General features: G+C 35.9%; 1 protein-coding gene across 1 annotated transcript in view; it reads left to right on the top strand.

The window, feature by feature from the left end:
- The first annotated feature begins 3,212 nt into the window (after positions 1-3,212).
- The window catches only part of LOC137058802 (ephrin-A2-like), a 166,240-nt gene continuing 149,799 nt past the window's right edge, over positions 3,213-19,653 (top strand). The window contains exon 1 of the mRNA XM_067432290.1: positions 3,213-4,106. Within this exon, the coding sequence (XP_067288391.1) occupies positions 3,967-4,106 (140 nt within the window). The 5' untranslated portion in view covers positions 3,213-3,966. The remainder of the gene's footprint in view (positions 4,107-19,653) is intronic.

The raw sequence follows: 19,653 nt of genomic DNA, 5'->3' as shown, positions 1-19,653 counted from the left end.
ATGTTAGGCCAAGTGTGAAGAAATAGCCTCCCCGCAAGCGCAAACTAGTGTGAATCACATTTCTTGTGAGAATGTAACCAATGTGAACTAGGCTGGGCAAATGTCCGATTTATTTTTGTGTGTTTGTTAATAAAAAAATAACATAAAGATACTTCTTTTACAGAAAGCCAGTCGTCACATGGACGTGCTGTTTCATCAGGGAAGGTGAGATAACACTTTATTTTATATAGTATTGTATTTTATAATAGACAAGCATGACTTTTTCTCTGCTAGTAGGCTATTTAGGTTTTTAGGCATCCATGTGTGCGCTGTCTCCTCCTATAGCATCTGTATCCTGTTATGGGTATAATCATTTCACAATCCCCTCCACAAGTCATTAAGCACTCCGTGCTCCATACATATATGCAGAACACTCCCTGAATCTTTTAAACATGAGCACCATTAATCTCTGCACCATCTTTAAAAGCAGAATTAAACTTTCATTTGTGTTTTTCTTTCCTGTGTGTCTGTTGAGCCCCCAGCCTACTCTACTTCTTAAATATTAATCAGTGCTGAATCACACATTGTGGAGTGACTCTCTCTCTCTCTCTCTCTCTCTCTCTCTCTCTCTCTCTCTCTCTCTCTCTCTCTCTCTCTCTCTCTCTCTCTCTCTCTCTCTCTCTCTCTCTCTCTCTCACGCTCTCTCGCGCTCTCTCTCGCTCTCTCTGCACATCCGTCTCTAGCAGTTTAACATTAAACACAGCAGCAAGCACCATCCCTCTCTCTTCTCTCATTTGATGATTTAACCTGGGTAACGATCATGTAGGATCAGCTTCCTTATTTTGTCCTCGACCTGCATTCCTATAAACCAATCTATTTTTTAGGTTTTTATTTAGTTTTAGGCTTGCGCTATCAACCTACAATTTCCCTCCAATTTGTTTTATATTTATTAGGTTTAGGGATAAGGACTATGTTTATTTTAAAGGAATGTTTTTCCAAGATCATGTTTTACATTTGTGCCATAAAGAACTGCAGCTCATATCAGGGTCCTTTTTATATATGTTACATTTTTTAAATAATACATTCATAATAACATAATACATGTATGTTATTTTATATATATATATATATATATATATATATATATATATATATATATATATATATATATATATATATATATATATATATATATATATATTAGGAACACCTGTGCAATTTCTCAGTAATGCACTTATCTAATCAACCAATTACATAGAAGTTGCTTCAATGCATTTAGGGGTGTGGTCCTGATCAAGACAATCTCCCGAACTCCAAACTGAATGTCAGAATGGGAAAGAAAAGTGATTTAAGCAATTTTGAGTGTGGCATGGTTGTTGGTGCTAGACGGGGCCGGTCTGAGTATTTCATCTGCTCAGTTACTGAGATTTTCACACACAACCATTTCTAGGGTTTACAAAGAATGGTGTGAAAAGGGAAAAACATCCAGTATGCGGCAGTCCTGTGGGCAAAAATGCCTTGTTTATGCTAGAGGTCAGAGGAGAATGGGCAGACTGATTCAAACTGATAGAAGAGCAACTTTGACTGAAATAACCACTCATTATGGCCAAGCAAAGCATTTGTGAAGCCACAACACGCACAACCTTAAGGCGGACGGGCTACAACAGCAGAAGACCCCACCGGGTACCACTCATCTCCACTACAAATAGGAAAAAGAGGGTACAATGCACAAGCTCTCCAAAATTGGACAGATGAAGACTGGAAAACTGTTGCCTGGTCTGATGAGTCTCAATTTCTGTTGAGAGATTCAGATGGCAGAGTCAGAATTTGGCATAAACAGAATGAGAACATGGATCCATCATGCCTTGTTACCACTGTGCAGGCTAGTGGTGGCGGTGTAATGGTGTGGGGGATGTTTTCTTGGCACACTTTAGGCCCCTTTGTGCCATTTGGGCATCATTTAAATGCCATGGCCTACCTAAGCATTGTTTTTGACCATGTCCATCCCTTTATGACCACCATATACCCATCCTCGGATTGCTACTTCCAGCAGGATAATGCACCATGTCACGAAGCTCGAATCATTTCAAATTGGTTATTTGAACATGAAAATGAGTTCACTGTAGTAAAATGGCCCCCACAGTCATCAGATCTCAACCCAATAGAGCATATTTAGGATGTAGTGGAATGGGAGCTTTGTGCCCTGGATGTGCATCCCACAAATCTCCATCAACTGCAAGATGCTATCCTATCAATATGGGCCAACATTTCTAAAGAATACTTTCAGCACCTTGTTGAATCAATGCCATGTAGAATTAAGGCTGTTCTGAAGGCGAAAGTGGGTCAAACACAGTATTAGTATGGTGTTCCTAATAATCCGTTGAGTGAATCCGGTGAGTATATATATATATATATATATATATATATATATATATATATATATATATATATATATATATATATATATATATATATATATATATATATATATATATAATTTGGTTGCTATTTGTTTCAAGGTATAATTATATATTTAAGTTCTGAGTAATATTAATTAGCTACCTTCTAGGATAGGATATGGTTCTGGGGGTTAGTTGCATGTAATTATGCATAATTTACTTTACTTAAATTTAATTTACTTTTTACTAAGTACTTTTACTAAGTAACGTTACAAGGACACTGTAAAGTGTTACCCTACACACACACACACACACACACACACACACACACACACACACACACACACACACACACACGTATATATATATATATATATATATATATATATATATATATATATATATATATATATATATATATATTACGGCTCCATACGTCCACTCATTTAGGCTATACTAATAGCCTACATTATACTTATAATTTTAAAAGAAAAATATAGTTTGTAAATTTGAAGGCCTATGGTGAGGTATAACATACCGTAATGTTTGTAATATTGTCCCTGGATTTGTACAGTAAAGAGATGGTAAGCACAGCTGGCCTTTTGTTTTTACCGCAAATTTACAAACAGTTTTACATTTATTTTGCTCCGATTTGAAACAACTACATTTAAACACTTCACACACTCTTGCTATTATCATTTTTTTTAATCTAATGTGAGCTGTAATTAAGTTTAATTTCATTTAATGGCCTTCTTAATGGGCAATATCTCCAAAGTTTCAGTGTGTAGTTCCAGGCGGTCCCTCTTCCCGAGCAGCTCCGCCCCGCAGTCGAGGACAGACAGCGAGGAGACTGAGACATGTGCTGAGAGAGAGACAGCGCGCAGTGGAGGCAGGACCGATCGTATTTAGGTAGGAAAGAGAGAAAAATGTCATTTCACACTTGTGAGAGCGATGGTCTGTGAGGAGCAGCAAGTTGTTCGCGCGCAGAAGCGACATTTAAAGCGTCACACCATCAACTTTGCGCGTGATGCGGCGTGTGTGGGTTCAGCATCGCGTTTGTGAGCGCGCCACGAGACCGCAACCAAGATAACTTTCAAACGGCAGTTCGACACTGAACTGTTCGCTACTTTTTACTCTCATTGACTAGTGATAAAGAAGAAGACCGACTCGGTCAGTTAGTTACAGAGAGGAGACGCACGGACCACGCGCATGTGTGGAGTACCAGCAGGATTTTAGAGCGTGCACGTTCGCCTGAATGGATGGTAACTATCTGGACACTTTTTACGAGTCTGAAAAAAAGTTTTTTAAAGCAACTGGAAGAAAGAATGGATGTGAAAAGCAAGCAGTATTGTAGTTTCACAAGCAGTTCTTCTCTTTCACCAATCGTCATGGAAACATCTCAAGCTATGGAGGTCGAGATGCTGCATGGATCCTCCGCGACAAGTTCATCCACTGAGATTTGACTTTTCTTTTATTCCTTCGCAGAAGAATGTGATGCGTTTGAATAAGACTCTCACACACATGTTCGTTCTCCTTAAACGCGTCTATTATTAACTGAGCTTGTATTGTCTCCTTGTTAACTGACATCATGGACAAGAACTCTATTGCGTATCAGATGGAGTTGACACTTTTCATGGTCGTCTTCCTGTTTTGGGTCACCGTGTGTGCGGATGACAGTAAGATCATTTCAGACCGGTATGCTGTGTACTGGAACAGCACGAATCCCAGGTAAGAAACACCCCAGTACACCAACACTGAAAGAAAGTGTGAGTCAAGTTTTAACTGCTATTGTAGAGTCATGGCTGGCAGGTTTTACCAGAGTTACCAAAACTACAGTCAGGCCAGAGTGGTTTGGAAGGTTTCCATTTTGGTGTTTTTTAAATTTTAATTTTGGCCTTTTATTTAAACATATTTAATATAAAATTATTTACATAAATATACAACATATGGGTGACTTTTTAATTTGGGAAACTTTTCTGACTTTTTCTAGAAAAAAAAAAAAAACTTTTTACAAACCAACATTATTACAGTATTCTAGTGTCCAACATTTTTATTTTTAATGACTTTTCCCTAATTTGAAATATAGAAATAATTGCAAATGCAACATTTAAAACATTTAAACACAATGTTGGCTCGTCTTCTATCTAGACATAATAAAATACATTTTACTTTGTACTTTACCTAACTTAAAGCATATTTTTAATATAACATTTTGGTATTTGTTTGTACAATTTGTAATTTTATTTCATATGTCAAATATACAATGCTGCAATACTGCTATCATTACCGTCACGTTGAACAATTTTGAAAAAAACTAATTTGTTTTCTAAAAAAAGTTATATCAATAAAAAGGTGATATCTTTTTTTTTGTATAAACTTTTCTCCAAAAACAAAACAAAACAAAACAAAACAAAACAAACTGAAAAAAATCATTACCGTCAGACCGTCACTCGAAGGTTGCTCAAGCCATATACTCAAATCATAAATCTAAGATGTGTGATAAATATTTTAATATAGATTGAACAATTCAGAAGTTGTTGAAAAAGCCTCCTTTTGAATAATCACTATATATATATATATAAATATATATAAAAAACATTTTTTTTGGGTGAATTCATGTAAATCAGTCCCAAACCTTAAAGGACACTCAAGAGTCTTCCATTTGAGTGCGATTTCACTCATAAAACCAAGATAAAACCAAGATTTTAAAATGCACACAAAAAGGCCTCCCTTGGGCAATGTTTTAACAACTTGTGTGTTCCATTTGAAAGTACTTATAGGGCTTCTCACAAAATCAGCCTCTCTATGAGCATATTGTAACTTTATGGCCTCATTTATTGCACGCTTACTGTTTGACACTTGGTGTCTGTTATGAGTTACTGAGGGCTGTGTACTGTTACATTGTGTGTCGTTGGGGTGCGGGGTTAATAATCACCAAAAATATGCTAATGAATGCATAGTCTGATATCCTGTCTGATAGCTTTTGAGGAGACTGTTATTTCGTATTCAATCTTTTAAAGATGGTCCTGAGTTGGATCAGTACTGTAGACTTTTCGTTTCATATCACCATATGGTTTAAATAGTCTAAGATGAAGCCCCCCTCTCCGAACACCCCAGCACCCCTCATCAGACCGCTCTCAAAGGCTGTTTTTTGGCAGAGGACAGAGCTTTGTGTAACCACACAGTCAAACTTATACATTACACGCCACAGTTTTAACCAATATAAGTAATTACTGAAAAGTCCACATATGTTTGTTCTCATCAGTTCTGTGAAGAATGTATACATTTCTTTTCTTTTTTTAGCTGTAGATTTGTAGTTTGTGCTGGGAATTGTTGCTTTTTGTCTTTTGTAAGAAGGTTTGTATTGAAATGGTTTTATGAAAAACAATAGATTGGAAGGAAGTTAACAAGGACAAAGAGAAGATAATTTTTATCTAAATTTATCAGTTAATCTTAAAGGAAAAAATGCAGTGTATAAAAGTTTACATAGTTAAAAAGTGCACATAGTTTAAGCCTTTAAAACGTAAATGTACTCTTTTTTGCTATAGAAAGGAGAAAGAAATAAATAAATTCTGTCCCGTATTCCATGCGCCCATAAATTCCAATAATTAAATCTCTGATTACCGCAGATCTGGATTTTTTCCTCTCTATTTTTCCACCTGTAAGTTGTGTGTGTTTGTGTCTGCTGTGCTATGTCAGAGCAGTGAAATGTTTGTTCAGCTAAACTGAGATGGGTCTTCCCTCTGTGTGTGTGTGTGTGAGAGAGAGAGGGAGCTCAGGGAAAAGGCATCTCTATTATTAGGCTGCAGAGTTTTTAACCCATACTATTGATTTTACTGGTCGGCCTGTAGCTCTACGAGATGTATCAGTTCTTCCAGGTTGGATTGTCAGAAACACAGAGCAGATAGGCATCGTATGGATTTGACTTGGCTGTTTGAAACCCTGGAAAACTGAAATTAGAGTTTGCGGGCTCATTGTGAGCTGTGGTTTTTTAGCACGCCACCATAAAAGCGTGCGGTGCTGTCTGGTGTGGTTTGAGTCAGGCCTCGACTGTTTCAGTCTGTTGTGTGGCTCAATTAGAAGTGTGAGACTGAAATGACTTGTGCTAAATGACCCCAATCAGAACATAAATAAATACACTGAAATACATTTCTGCTCTGTATGAGTTAAGCCCTGAGGTGTCGATTTAACCCTTGTGGCTTTACGGTGAGGTCTACGAGGAGTCTGGGGACTTATAAAGAGCAGTTAGGGTGAAAAGTTAGTTTCCACGTAGGGGACACCATCATGCAGCACTTTCGGACCGTTTCAGAATGGAGCTGTTCAGGTCCGAAGAGTAATCTTTGTTATTTAAATTTTTGAGTGGAGCAGCTAAACAGTAACAGTGAATGCTTGTGGATATATAATTTAGTTTTTAAGCCATTGGACTTAGAAATAAGACTTTCATTTCTGAACAGCAGATAACTACACGTTATGTGCTATTTTGGATGTTTTGCGAAGCGTTGAAATTTGTATTTTATTTTTGTATTTTGGCACTTTTAGATTTTTTTTTGAAGCAAAGAGTCATTATTTAATAATAATAATAATAATAATAATAATAATAATAATAATAATAATAATAATAATAACAATGTGTAATAATTATTTTGAATAATTAATGAAATTATATATTTTAATTCAATTTATTTAGCAATGAATTGTTTTTTTTTCATAATGAATCAAAATTGCGATTTTTATAAGCAACTCATAAACATCCTGTTATGAAATCTGAACAAGATTTTTTGTTAATTCACCCATGAATCTTGTAGGGAAACATTTCTTTGTATGGTTTTATTTTACTTTCTCAATTTTTGGCATAGTGTAATTGGTTCCTCAAGGTTATGAGGGATGCCTAGTGTCAGAGGACTTCTGTATGAGGGCAAGACACAGATAGGAATGTCTGAATCCACATGGATTTTAGTCTCTTAGGGTCATTAACCTCTATTGTGATTGGAATGTTTGAAATTAATGACTTCAAGCTTGACCTTGGATGCTCGTGTCAAACTTAAGCTCCTGTAGGTGGCATTGCACCACATCCTGCCCCAGTTTACAGATTTGTCCGCCATTTTGTGAACCCTCACACTTGCCTCTGGAATATGGTGCAAGACGAAGACAAAAAATGGAGTATGGGGTTAATTCAGGCATACTATAAAAACTAACAAGAAATAGGGTTTTTTCATTTTTAATTTCATTTTATTACTAATAATAACATTTTGAGGTTTATAACCTGGGGCAGCATTTTGAAACTATTAGTATATTATCGACCGTTATAATTTAGTTACCATTTTCATAATTATCTAGCTTAGTGGTGAAAAAAATGTAGGTGCTAAATTTACTTACATTTTGTTTTGTTGTGACAAATTATCGGCATGGTAAAGTTTTTCAGACGTGTTCTTGAATTATGTTAGCAAAATATAGTGCTGAATTTTAATCTATTTTATCTTTCTAGTCATATACACCCAGCGCCCAGTTTATTGTGCCTGACATTAATTGATTTTTCTGTTTTAAGCAGCACTTAGAGTTCAGTCAGCTTCCACCTTTGTTTGTGCGTTCCTTCCGTATGTGTGTTTATAATTCATTTCTGGCAGCTGGAGGGTGGCAATTTACCGTCTACTTTCATCCAGACAGAAATACCTCAAATTTCACAATGCATGACCGAGTGTTTCTTCTGCTAGGACTGTGACCTGCAGTCCTGTGGGTTGAGGGAACAATTTTGCCTCTTTGTAGGAAAACACTTTGAGAGAAAACCCATTCCAACAACCAAATTGCCGTCCATCCCGTGACTTATTGCAACTTTAGCATGAGATCGCCGTTTTGTTCGGTGGTTTAATCAAATTAACTTATCCATTAAAGTGTATAAATATAATCATTGTTTTTTCCCAACGACCCTCGTCCATTAATACGCAGTTACTACAGTGAGGGAAAGCACTTAAACTGACAGCGCTCCGGGCACAGTGAATTCGTTAGTTGGAAATCAGATTACAGTGGGAATGGCAGTCAGCTGTGTCCACTTGCTAAAACAACAGTGCATCTTTTAAGATGGGTGCATGGAGTCACGCAGCCTCACTGGTGCTATGAGATTACGGGCTACTTCTGTTGGGGAACTGTAGGAAGAAATTCAGTTACTGAGGTCTATAGGTCAGCGGTTGTTATAGCTATAATGCTTCCATTCTGTTAGTGCTGTTTACCGCTGGACTTCAGATTCATCTGCTAATGATTATCAATGACAGAATGTTTCATGAGATCTTTTTTCCCTAAATACATGGACCAAAAAGGGAATCGAGCCCTTGTCGGCAGTGAATAATGCAAATGGTCTAGCGCCATATTGCATCAAAAGGCTCCAACATGTAATTAAAGATTAAAGTCGCTGCGTGGTTTCTACAAAAAACGACTATGAAAGAGAAATTTTGTAATCAGTAATCTAGGTTCAAAGTTTCGTTAAATAAAATGACTCAATGACTCGCCATATTCCATTTTCAGCATTAATCAAAGTTACAATACCGCAGGTTGGTAATAAAACATCAGTCACTGAATGGTGGGAACGGTTGTGCTTCTTCTCTAAATTTGTATTGCAGGAGTAACATAACCCTCTCCGCCATTATCTGCACTGTCCTGCCCCCCACCCTGCGACAAAATGACGGCTCGTACCTGAACATTTGCACAGATGTGGCATTCTTTTCAAACAACTCAAAACACTTTAGTGCACAAACAGACAAGAAAGACAAACTGCACAGAGGGTTTATAAATGCATGTTTGTATTTTAAAGCTGGAGATATAGATTTATAGTTTACATGTTTACGTTTAGGTGCAAAATTACCCGTATTGTTATAAATTATATTTATATATTTAAACTGTAATTTAGTATCTTTAATTGTTTTGTTGCAATGTATATTGTTTTTTTTCCACCTGCTTTCACAAGTTTGAAATCACTCTGTTAGGATTTTCAAAGCTGTTTTTTAGAAAGCATGCCGCAGCCAAAATGCTTTCTGTGCAGGCGCCATGACAGTTCATTTTCACGCTTGTTCTCTGCGGTGGACAAACCAGAATTCATTCTCAGGACCTTACAGGGCACCTTATCACCCCTGCGTCCTCAACTCTTTGTGTGGCATTTTATTTTTGTCTTTTTTTATACCCAGCAACAGCCCCAATCACAACGTCACCATGCCTTCTGTATTACTCATAAATTTTAATGCCTGACCCACATTCACGTAGCACATTGGCAGTCACGTGCATCCAGGGAGCTCAAACTTGGTTTGAGGTAGGTGCATGTTCATGGGTGGATCTTTCCCCTGACGGAAGAGAAAACAGATGATTTCAAAGCACCGTTGCATGCTGGCTTTGGCTTAAATAACAAATCTAAAGGACTAGGTGTTTGTTTTAATATCTTCTTGTCGTGCTTTTATCCAGGTGCTATTGGGTTCTCGGTCAAGTTAGCTCAGGACACTCCTCTCTCTCAGGACCAAGGCCTTTCTCATTTAGTTTACAGTATTTATGAGACACAGAGTGCCAGAAAGCCCTCCCTTAGACGGGATTGTTTTTAAGCGAAGTGAGATGCTCTCTTTATCACCAATCCACTTTCTCTTTCTTTCTTTTATTGTGGACCAAATGAGCTTTTAAGTTAATTTATTTTTTAAATATTAATCACGCTGATTTCATGTTTGTGAGATTTTACATTTATTATATATATATATATATATATATATATATATATATATATATATATATATATATATATATATATATATATATAATCACATTTCCTGAAAAACTAATTCAAAGCACCAGGCATCGCTCATTAAACAAATTGTGCTGTCTTAATTCGGCTGGAACTGTGGTTTAGTGCTGTTGACCCACATACAGTCGGCTCATTATGTCCATCCAACAAACTCCTCATTTCTCTCCTTGAGTAAGTTTTATTCGGAAATACGCTCTCTGCCAAGAAATGGAGGGTAATTTTATGTCTCCACTAATTTGTGTAATTGTTTGTACAGATTTGTTTTACGGAAGCCTATTTTATAACGCTTTAAACCTGATATTATTCATCGGCGCTATAACTGAAAATGAAAGTCATGCACTATAAGCATTATATAGGTGTAGAAAGAAAATTATCGGAAAAATTTAACAGTACCATGTAAATGGCAAGTGCCGAATAATAATAAAAAAAGTTTATTCAGTGTTAACAGGGTAAACGTATAGTGCACATCCTGAGAAAGAAATGATATAATCATTTGTCAACCAATCCTCAAAAACATTATTACTTGGATTTTGCTTCATAAATTTATTAGATAATCAGATTATCATACGATGTATTCAGTCTATATAGAGCAGTGCCGTCTTCGGTACTATTCTGTGCCTTTTCCAAATTATTATTTAAATTAGATTTTTTTAATAATGTTAAACTTTTTACTCTTCTGCACTGAGTTATTAAGTATTAGCACAGTGATAATTGGCAAAATGACTGTGCTCATTTTTTATTTTTATTTTTTTTGTGGGGGTGGACTAAACAATTGGAACCGCATAGGCTGCAATGAAATGTACCAAAAAGGTATTTATAAAATAAAACTTCTTTTCGTGTGGAACGCATGTGAGTTTAATCTGAACTAATCCTGATCTCTGCCGAATCCTCAATTATATTTCGCAGTGTATAACATTTTTTATATTTTGTCTCTACAATATAGTTCTTTTAATTATACATTCAAATAAATGGACAAGATAATTTGACATGAAATTTTCCACTTACAAAGTGGCTCAGCGATATATATTGTGACACGAAAAACATTACCTGAATATTTTACTAAATTATAAATATCATTATTAATAAAATAGAATAATACCATGTGTCTTTTCTGTAATTTTTAGAGAATATGATTCCTGATGTTGGAGCCATCACTTTTATTTGACTTTTAGGTCTATATGATCTGAAAAATATTTTATTTTGTCTGTTTTGCATGTGACCATCTCCCTGTTGCCTAATTAGTGCTGAAGTGTTTAGTTGATTAACCTGTTTTTACTTTGCAAATGTCTTCTTTTCGTCAATGGGGAGTAAAGCCACTGAACACATGGTTCTGTCTTTAAGTGAGAGGGAGGAGCTGCCCACACATCTCAGTAGGTCTTGACCTTCAAATAACTCAACATTTCTAAAGGAAAAGAATAGGAAAGCATGTGAGAAGTGGAGCATTGCCTCCTTAGTCATCTGGGATTTTTCTCTCTAGAACTGCAGATATGTCAAACCTGTCATTCTCGCAGAACCAGAGAATAGCCCTCTTATGCAGAAAAGGTGTTGGCAGAGCAGGGATTGGGACCAATCCATAAGGGAAAATGGCCGACCCTTACCCTAAATACCTGCTGTACGCCCACTGCCAGGGTTAGTGGGACAGTTTTTAAATGCAGTGGGACAGTTTTTAAATGGCTGTATCACCTCAAGCATGCTCTCCGTGCACTGCAAATCCATGCGGATTGACAACTCTGTAGCTATGCTTACCACTGAGAGAGCCTGCTCAGCATTTACTTAGAAATCTAAATTAGGCAGTACTTCTAAAAATAACTTTAATTTGAGCAATAACATGTTTGTTATAAATTAATAGCATAAATGTTAAATAGAAATTAAAACTTAAAATCCAATATGTGACCCTGGACCATGGAACAAGTTGCACGGATATATTTGTGGAAATAGCCAACAATACATTGTATGGGTCAAAATTATCGATTTTATTTTTATGCAAAAATCATTAAGTAAAGATCATGTTCCATGAAGATATTTTGTACATTTTCTATATCTATAATTTTTTTTATATATAAAAAAATATTATTAGTGGTAATATGCATTGCTAAAGACTTAAATAAATAAATGAAACATCATAAATAATAGTTTCTGTTGGTGTTCTGAATCTTTTATTAAAAAAAAATATTATTTACAATATTTTTAGATACAGAGTGACACTGTATATTGTCAAATGTAACCAACTGTCTGTAATGTCAATAAATGTGTGCGTTGTAGAATGTACATAGATTTATGGATATATTATTATATTACGGTATTCAGGTTTAATCCTTTTGTTGGGGTAATTTATTATTTATTAATTTCATTATACTCAGAATTAAGAAATTCCTACATTAATTTTATTACACCTGTATAGTATTTTTGTAATGGTAATGTACGGAAGCCCTGAACGGCCATGGATAATATATTTTTTTATGTCGTGAGCACAAGTTAATTTTCTCGTGATCTCAAGATAACAAAAGTTGTTTTCTCGTGATCACGAGTTAATTTTCTTGTGATCTCGAGATTACAAAAGTTGTTTTCTCGTGATAACGACATAATTTTCTCGTGATCTCTAGAAAACAAAAGTTGTTTTGTCCCAACAGGTGGCAGTATAGAACCAACTAACTGATGCGGTGCGGTTTAGCCTATCCACCTTACCGTGTTATATTGGCCCAGATTGAACGCGTTGAAGACCTTTCGTGATTGCTATAGTTTGTGCAGTACTGTGTGCATTAAGTAATTAATTTAACTAATGTTAAATGGTTTAATGTGATTTAGTTTGCTATAGCAATAGCGTTCGGTGTGATACTAAACTTACTGTTTAACTCATTTTGATGTCACTGTATTCTATTTGCACCTTTGCGCATCTTTAAGATGCCATTTTAATCAGCCTCTGTTAGTTTGCTACATTGTGTCTCTCAAGCCCATTGATAAGAAATGTGAGCCTAAGTAAAGCTGTGTAGCAGCCTATAATTTTATTCAGTGATGTAATGTATATCTATTGTTAAAACTATTGTATTTTGTACATTTCTTTGTAGCAAACCACACACATACATAACGCTTCTCAAACAGAATCCTGAGATTGTATTATCAACTGGATTAAACGTTTGTTTGTTTGTTTGTAGAAATATGGAGTAGGCTACTGCACCTCTTTTTAATTGGAATAAAGGCTAGAAAGAACGCACATGATACCAGTCAAAGCCTATCCTACAGGATACAATAATAACAAACAAATGATGTAACGTTAATGTAATCTCAAACAAATGAGGAAAATAAAATGGGCTGAATCGAAACTAAACGATTTTTAGAATAGTTACACAATAATCTGCCATCCTTCTGAAGGCAGTCCCCCTGCTCTTTTGATCATTTAAACATGTTAATTACACAAATAAAATGTTTATTAAGCGAAGCAAAGATTTTGCTGAAAGATCCAGTGCACTGTTTATTATCCGTTGATCAGATGCGCGTGAATTTTGTGTTCATTGCTACAGCAACAGTAGACTCCGGGTGCAGTGCAGTATTTCAGAATGAAACTCGTGATCACGAGAGAACAACTTTCGTTATCTCGAGATCACAAGAAAATTAACTTGTGATCACCACACAACAAGACAGAAAATAAATATTATCCATGGCCGTTCAGGGCTTCTGTAGTAATGTGTTTGTGTGGTGGCAATTAACTTTTTTTCACATTACAAGTACAGATATGCAGCTAAAAAATAATAAGTGTTTTTGGCTGTTTGAATATATTTAGACCTTTCACAATGTTGTGTAGTGCTTTTCGTTTAGTTTTGGCTGCTCAAAAGGGATATAATATTTTCAGAAGTTGCTTTTTGTGACAAACTGTTGTTTTCTCATAGCCTTAGCCAGAAGCTGGAGTGGACAAGTAGGTCGGTCTCTGAACCCCTTTTTCGCCCCCCAGCACAAAGACAATCACGCCGCCGAAAAAAAAAAAAAAAAAAAAGGGTGGAATTTTAGAAGTCCTTTGATGACAGGGTTTTGCCATACGATTATGCTAGGAGTCTGCAGATAGAATTGATCATTAATAAAAAAATTATAAAATAACTGTGAGCTTATTTGCCAACCACACATTTACAAGTCATTGTGCAGAATGTCTTTATAGTTGTCATCCATTTTCCTCCAGTGAATGCATATTTTCATTGTATGATTCTATACAGGCATACACATTTTTTTATACCATATTCTATAGTGAATTATTGCTGTGTTTGTAGTAAATTTTGTACGTTGTAGTAAAAATATGATTAAATAATTTTCACAGCTTGAGAAAAAGTAGTGCACAAGAATGTTATAATATTTAACTTGAAATCTCTACAGATCCACATTTATAGGAAATGCAAAGTGTTCCACTTTTTTATGGCCCACTTGACATCTGCCATATACTATACCTGCCTTTGTGTGTTATGCTGTGTAAAAATACAATAGACGTTCCTTCCCAAAGAGAGAACTTTTACACCTGTATGTTTGTTACAGTGAAGATCAGTTAGTTTTCTCTGCTTGCATTGTGAAAGGGAGAGAGAGAGAGAGAGAGAGAGAGAGAGAGAGAGAGAGAGAGAGAGAGAGAGAGAGAGAGAGAGAGAGAGAGAGAGAGAGAGAGAGAGGGGTTCGGCCTTTTTATGGTGCATGATGGGTAGGATGATTGAGCTGTGTGCGGGCGGCACAGCAAATGCCCGAAACAGCCTCAAAAATGCCTCGGCTGCCTCCAAATGTAGGTTACTGTGACAGGCAAAGCAAAAATTGAATTCTCACAAGCCTGCGGTGATATGGTACCTTTGGCCCATGTGTTTTTAATATAACTCTTGGAAATACATACTTGGAGTTTTGATGGAACTCAATTAAATATATATAAAAAAAGGTGTAAAAAAAAAAAAAAAAGATGTTCTCTCTGGAATTTATTTTATAATATTGCTAAATATTAAGATTTCTTTCTCAAGAAGTGCTTTGTGGTTTCGAACAATTGTTTCATGTTTAAGCATACACAGGGACATGGAGGCTAAGGCTGCATTACAAGAGACAATTGCTTGTCATTTATTTACACATTTATTTATTTATTTTTGGAAATAAATTGCAGATTCGGCTTCAGTAATCAGTGTTTAGTCCAGATTTGTGCAGAAAAGAAGCGTTGCATAAAAACCCATTGACAAAAGCTAGAGAAGTACTAATCTTGCACATTTCCACGGTGTATACTGTACGTTATTTTGCTATGAGATGGCTAATCCCAGCACAGGTGTGATCACGGATTGATGTCTCACCTTTAGCGCTGTGAACGAGCCAGCTGCTGATCAGGCCACAGGAAGATTACCTGGGCTGTGTTGTGAGTTTAAACAGGATTAGCCATTTCAACTCAGGTGCAACACTAACAGGATTATAGACTCCCTTCACTGCACCATCCTAACAGCCAGTTGTAGTCCAAAACAAAGGTATGTTTGATACCCCACACATTATTATTGTCGACAAACATTTGGCCACACATTTAGTGATTGTTTTTTGATGATTAAATATTTTTTAGCATTCCAGTTTAATATGCTAACTACAAGTAAGACATTCATTGGTTGATTCCCCTGAAAAGTGTAAAGACTGTCTCTGAGGCGCTTTCAAAACAAGTTCTGTTTGCGAACTTTGACCAGCCTGACATGGCAACAGTGACTCAACCAATGGCGTGATTTGGGGGGTGAGGCTGTCTGTTATTTTGACCAATCAGGGACATGGGTGACTTGTTTGAAAACAGTTCTATTTTCTAAAAATAAATTCTGTTTGGGGATGCTAGTTGCACAAATTTTACATACTGATTAACATTATATTAGTTTTTAAAATAACTCAATATTACTGTTATCCGTTAGTGTGTTTGGACGCATCTTACGAATGTGACAGATTCTCAGTCCTGATCTCTGTTCACATGATGTTCTGGTTATGATTATCACATGCATCATGTTCTGTGTGACAAGGGTTGATGACAAGTCGCAGGACTTTGGTCTGTTCAAGGCCAGACAGAGAGAAAATCCCAAGAAGGATGTATTTTTAATCCAAGGATTTTGCCTTGAACAGCCAAACTCCTCCAGAGGGCTTTGAGGTTCCTTCTGAATTCCACGGCTCCTCAGCCTCGTCTCATGGGGGAGGAAAGAAACTACATGTCTACTGATAAAGAAAGATTAGTGTTGGAAATTCATTATTGTAAAAATTAGTTTATTGTAATTTTTGTAGTCTTGAATGAAATTCGTTCATGGAATTTGGAGGATCAGCGTAGTGCGCTTGTCGCTTGACACAAATTTCGTCATCAGGAAAGGCAGATTTTTGTAACTCGTGGTGAGAAACTGCTCAAAACTGCATGCGTCAAGTATGTCTGTGTATGCGAGTCAAAAGTAGTATACTTTGCAAAGCTGTGCGTTTGACTGTGCAAAGAATACTGTCAGCTTATGTCTCTTCATCTACACTCTTCTAAAGCGTTTATCCAAAGCTGTGTAATTTTAATTTGATGTTTTTCCCAATGCCACATGGGAACGATTTACATTTTATTACTAAAACATCCATGATCCAGGTCTTACAAATGACATCTCTAAATCATGTGTCTGACAGGTAAAGGGCATTTAACAGGGCAAGCTGGAATTCATCAAAGCAGCCATTTTAATGCTGGGCCATTCGTCAATTCTCTTTGTGTCTTTTCCAGACGTTTTTGAATATCAAAAACTCACGATATTGTTGCAATGCAATTCAACAGACAGTAGCTGGACATTGAATGTGCGTGGTCTCTGCTTGTTTGCAATGCAAAGGTACTGTAAAAAAAGAACTGTTTGTTTGAATAAGTACAGCTTTTTCTTTACTCAAGAAACACACACTTGAGCATCAGAGGAGAGTGTCTTAGTCTAGCACTTGTGGTCGAGTCATAGCCATAGTCATAGCACTTTGTCTATAACAAGAGAGTTTGACCAACATTTAGACCACACGGAGTTCCCACATAGCTACAGCTACAATAAACTAATTTAACTTGCAAGTTGATGAACTTCATGTAATGCACTGCCTCAGAAGCAGCCGTTGTAATAACAGAAACAATACAATGTCTTATTAATATAATGACACATGCAAGTAAGGTATCATTTATAGGGCCACAATATCAACACTGTGTAACACTGTTTAATTATATATATATATATATATATATATATATATATATATATATATATATATATATATATATATATATATATATATATATATATATATATATATATATATATATATATATATATATATATATATTTATTATTATTATTATTATTATTATTATTATTATTATTATTATTATTATTATATTATATAAAATAAAAAAATCCACTTCCTGAAAAGTAGTTTTGGTCATACAAGTTTTCTTGCTGACAGCAGGGCTGTTTTTTATTTATTCTGCCCATGTCATAATATGTAAATCCATAAATCCAGACCTTTACTTATTTTAAAGTGTGCCCGTCTGTCCCTTAGTCTGAATGCATGTGGAATTTTATATTTCTTCTGTAAAATATTGAGTATCATTAATAGTAATGATAATGAATTTCTTAATTTTGTAATCAATGCTGTACACTTTTAAATTATGCATTGATGATTTTTCTTACAATCTTAAGCATTAACTTTGCCTTCACATTTGAATAGCAGCACACTTTTCATCAGGTTCCAAAATTTGGTATCTGTGTATTTTTCCAACACAGACAAATAGCTGGAATTGGTTTATTCAGTTCTTCATTAAACTTGCATGGAAATGTACGAAACTTCTGAACGTAACCTTTCCTCATCTGTAGTTTGACCCAGATAGTTAATTATGATGGAGAATTCTCTCCAACACTGAGGGCAGTTGCAAGGTCAAATGAACGATCCATTTCTATCCTTTTTCTTCCAGATGTTTGGAGTTCAGTGACAATGGCAACAATCACAGGAGATTCAGTGTCATTAACCTCTTATTCCATCACCATTAACCCTCCGGTGAAGAAAAAAACTAAACCAAACACATCAGTGAGACACATAATCTGTCTATATTGCTGTCAGTACCTAATGTCTTATTTTTAGGTCACACAGATGTGCTGTTTCATCATTGTGTGTGTGTGTGTGTGTGTGTGTGTGTGTGTGTGTTTGGAAGAATATTGTCTAGTGAGTTGACTTGTTGCAAATGGCAAACTGGGGCCATATTCACAAAACATTTAATTTTACCACTAAGAGTTCTTCTAAATTGCAGTAAAAGTTCTCAGTTATGAGTTTTCTCTTAAAACCTATTCACTAAACTGGTGAGAGCAACTTTTACTAAGGAATAGAGGGAAGTCTTAAGCTGAGAGTAAGGGCGGGGTTTACCTCGTTGCTATGGATGATGTCATCACACTTGTTAACTATGACTAAAGTGATTGGTTGATAGGGAGGAGTCTCTGTTAGTGATTTAAATATAGAATCTAAATGAATATAAATATAATTTAATTGGACAAGGTGTTGCTTTATTCAAATAAAGATTTTAAAAAGTAGGCGGTCACTAATTAAACTAATATACATTTAGCTAATTGTCAGCCTCTAACATGTTTGCATCTGGAGAGATTGCAAAATTCAGCGAAAATTATGTTTTAAAACCTAAAGTTTGTGAGGAATATGTTCAAACTGTCTATTTAATCAGCGCGGGAGGGGTATATTAGTGCTGGGCGGTATACAGGTTCATAGTGATTACCGGTATTTAGTTTTGTTTCACACATCAGCTGTACACACGTTATTGCGGTGTAATGTGAGGTTGAATGAGTGCACTCAGTAACATCCACTATGGTCGCGGTCACCACTACAATGTCCCCTCAAGTAATGTTTATAGTGGGCGATTTCAAATTTAGCCTTTGATTACGGCGGAGAATTCAAACTTCATGTGGCGTGTGCATGAGCGGTTTCTGCGTGTAGCGCTGTTACGAGATTAATGCCGCCTTCACGTGCTATCGTAAATTTGATAATTCCCACTTCTGAAGTCATGATTATGAGCTCATCCCATTCAAATAGTGAGAATTAATGTATCTTTATTTTATTTTTTTCAGTCAGATTACCTGTGGTAGTTGTTTTTATGTGTTCACACTTACAAATGATAGATTAAAGTAAAACAATATAAGCATATTTGACGTGCTGTCTGGCGCAATCAAGAGCTCTGAGCTCGGAAATTAGCCCCGTCTCGCAGACCAAGAGTGATGAACGGGGAGGCGGAGGGATGACGGTATTTTTTTTTCCTATGCATGACCAGGTGTTAACCACATACTACTGACAGAGAGGAAATGCTGCAGTAGATTGACTAGAATGCACTATTTTACTGTCATGAGTGAATATTGTAGAAAAAAAATCCAAGCTACAGTTTATACAGAGTTTGCAAAACCCCACAAAATGATGCTGTGGTGAGAAAACCAATAAAACACAGACCTGCAACAAACTTATTACAGACGCATGAATATTAAAATATGACCACAGAGA

Source organism: Pseudorasbora parva, chromosome 22 (genome assembly GCF_024679245.1).
Source record: "Pseudorasbora parva isolate DD20220531a chromosome 22, ASM2467924v1, whole genome shotgun sequence".
Classification (NCBI taxonomy): Eukaryota; Metazoa; Chordata; class Actinopteri; order Cypriniformes; family Gobionidae; genus Pseudorasbora; species Pseudorasbora parva.
Note: the sequence above shows the minus strand (reverse complement) of the source record. Positions and strands in the feature narration are given on the sequence as shown.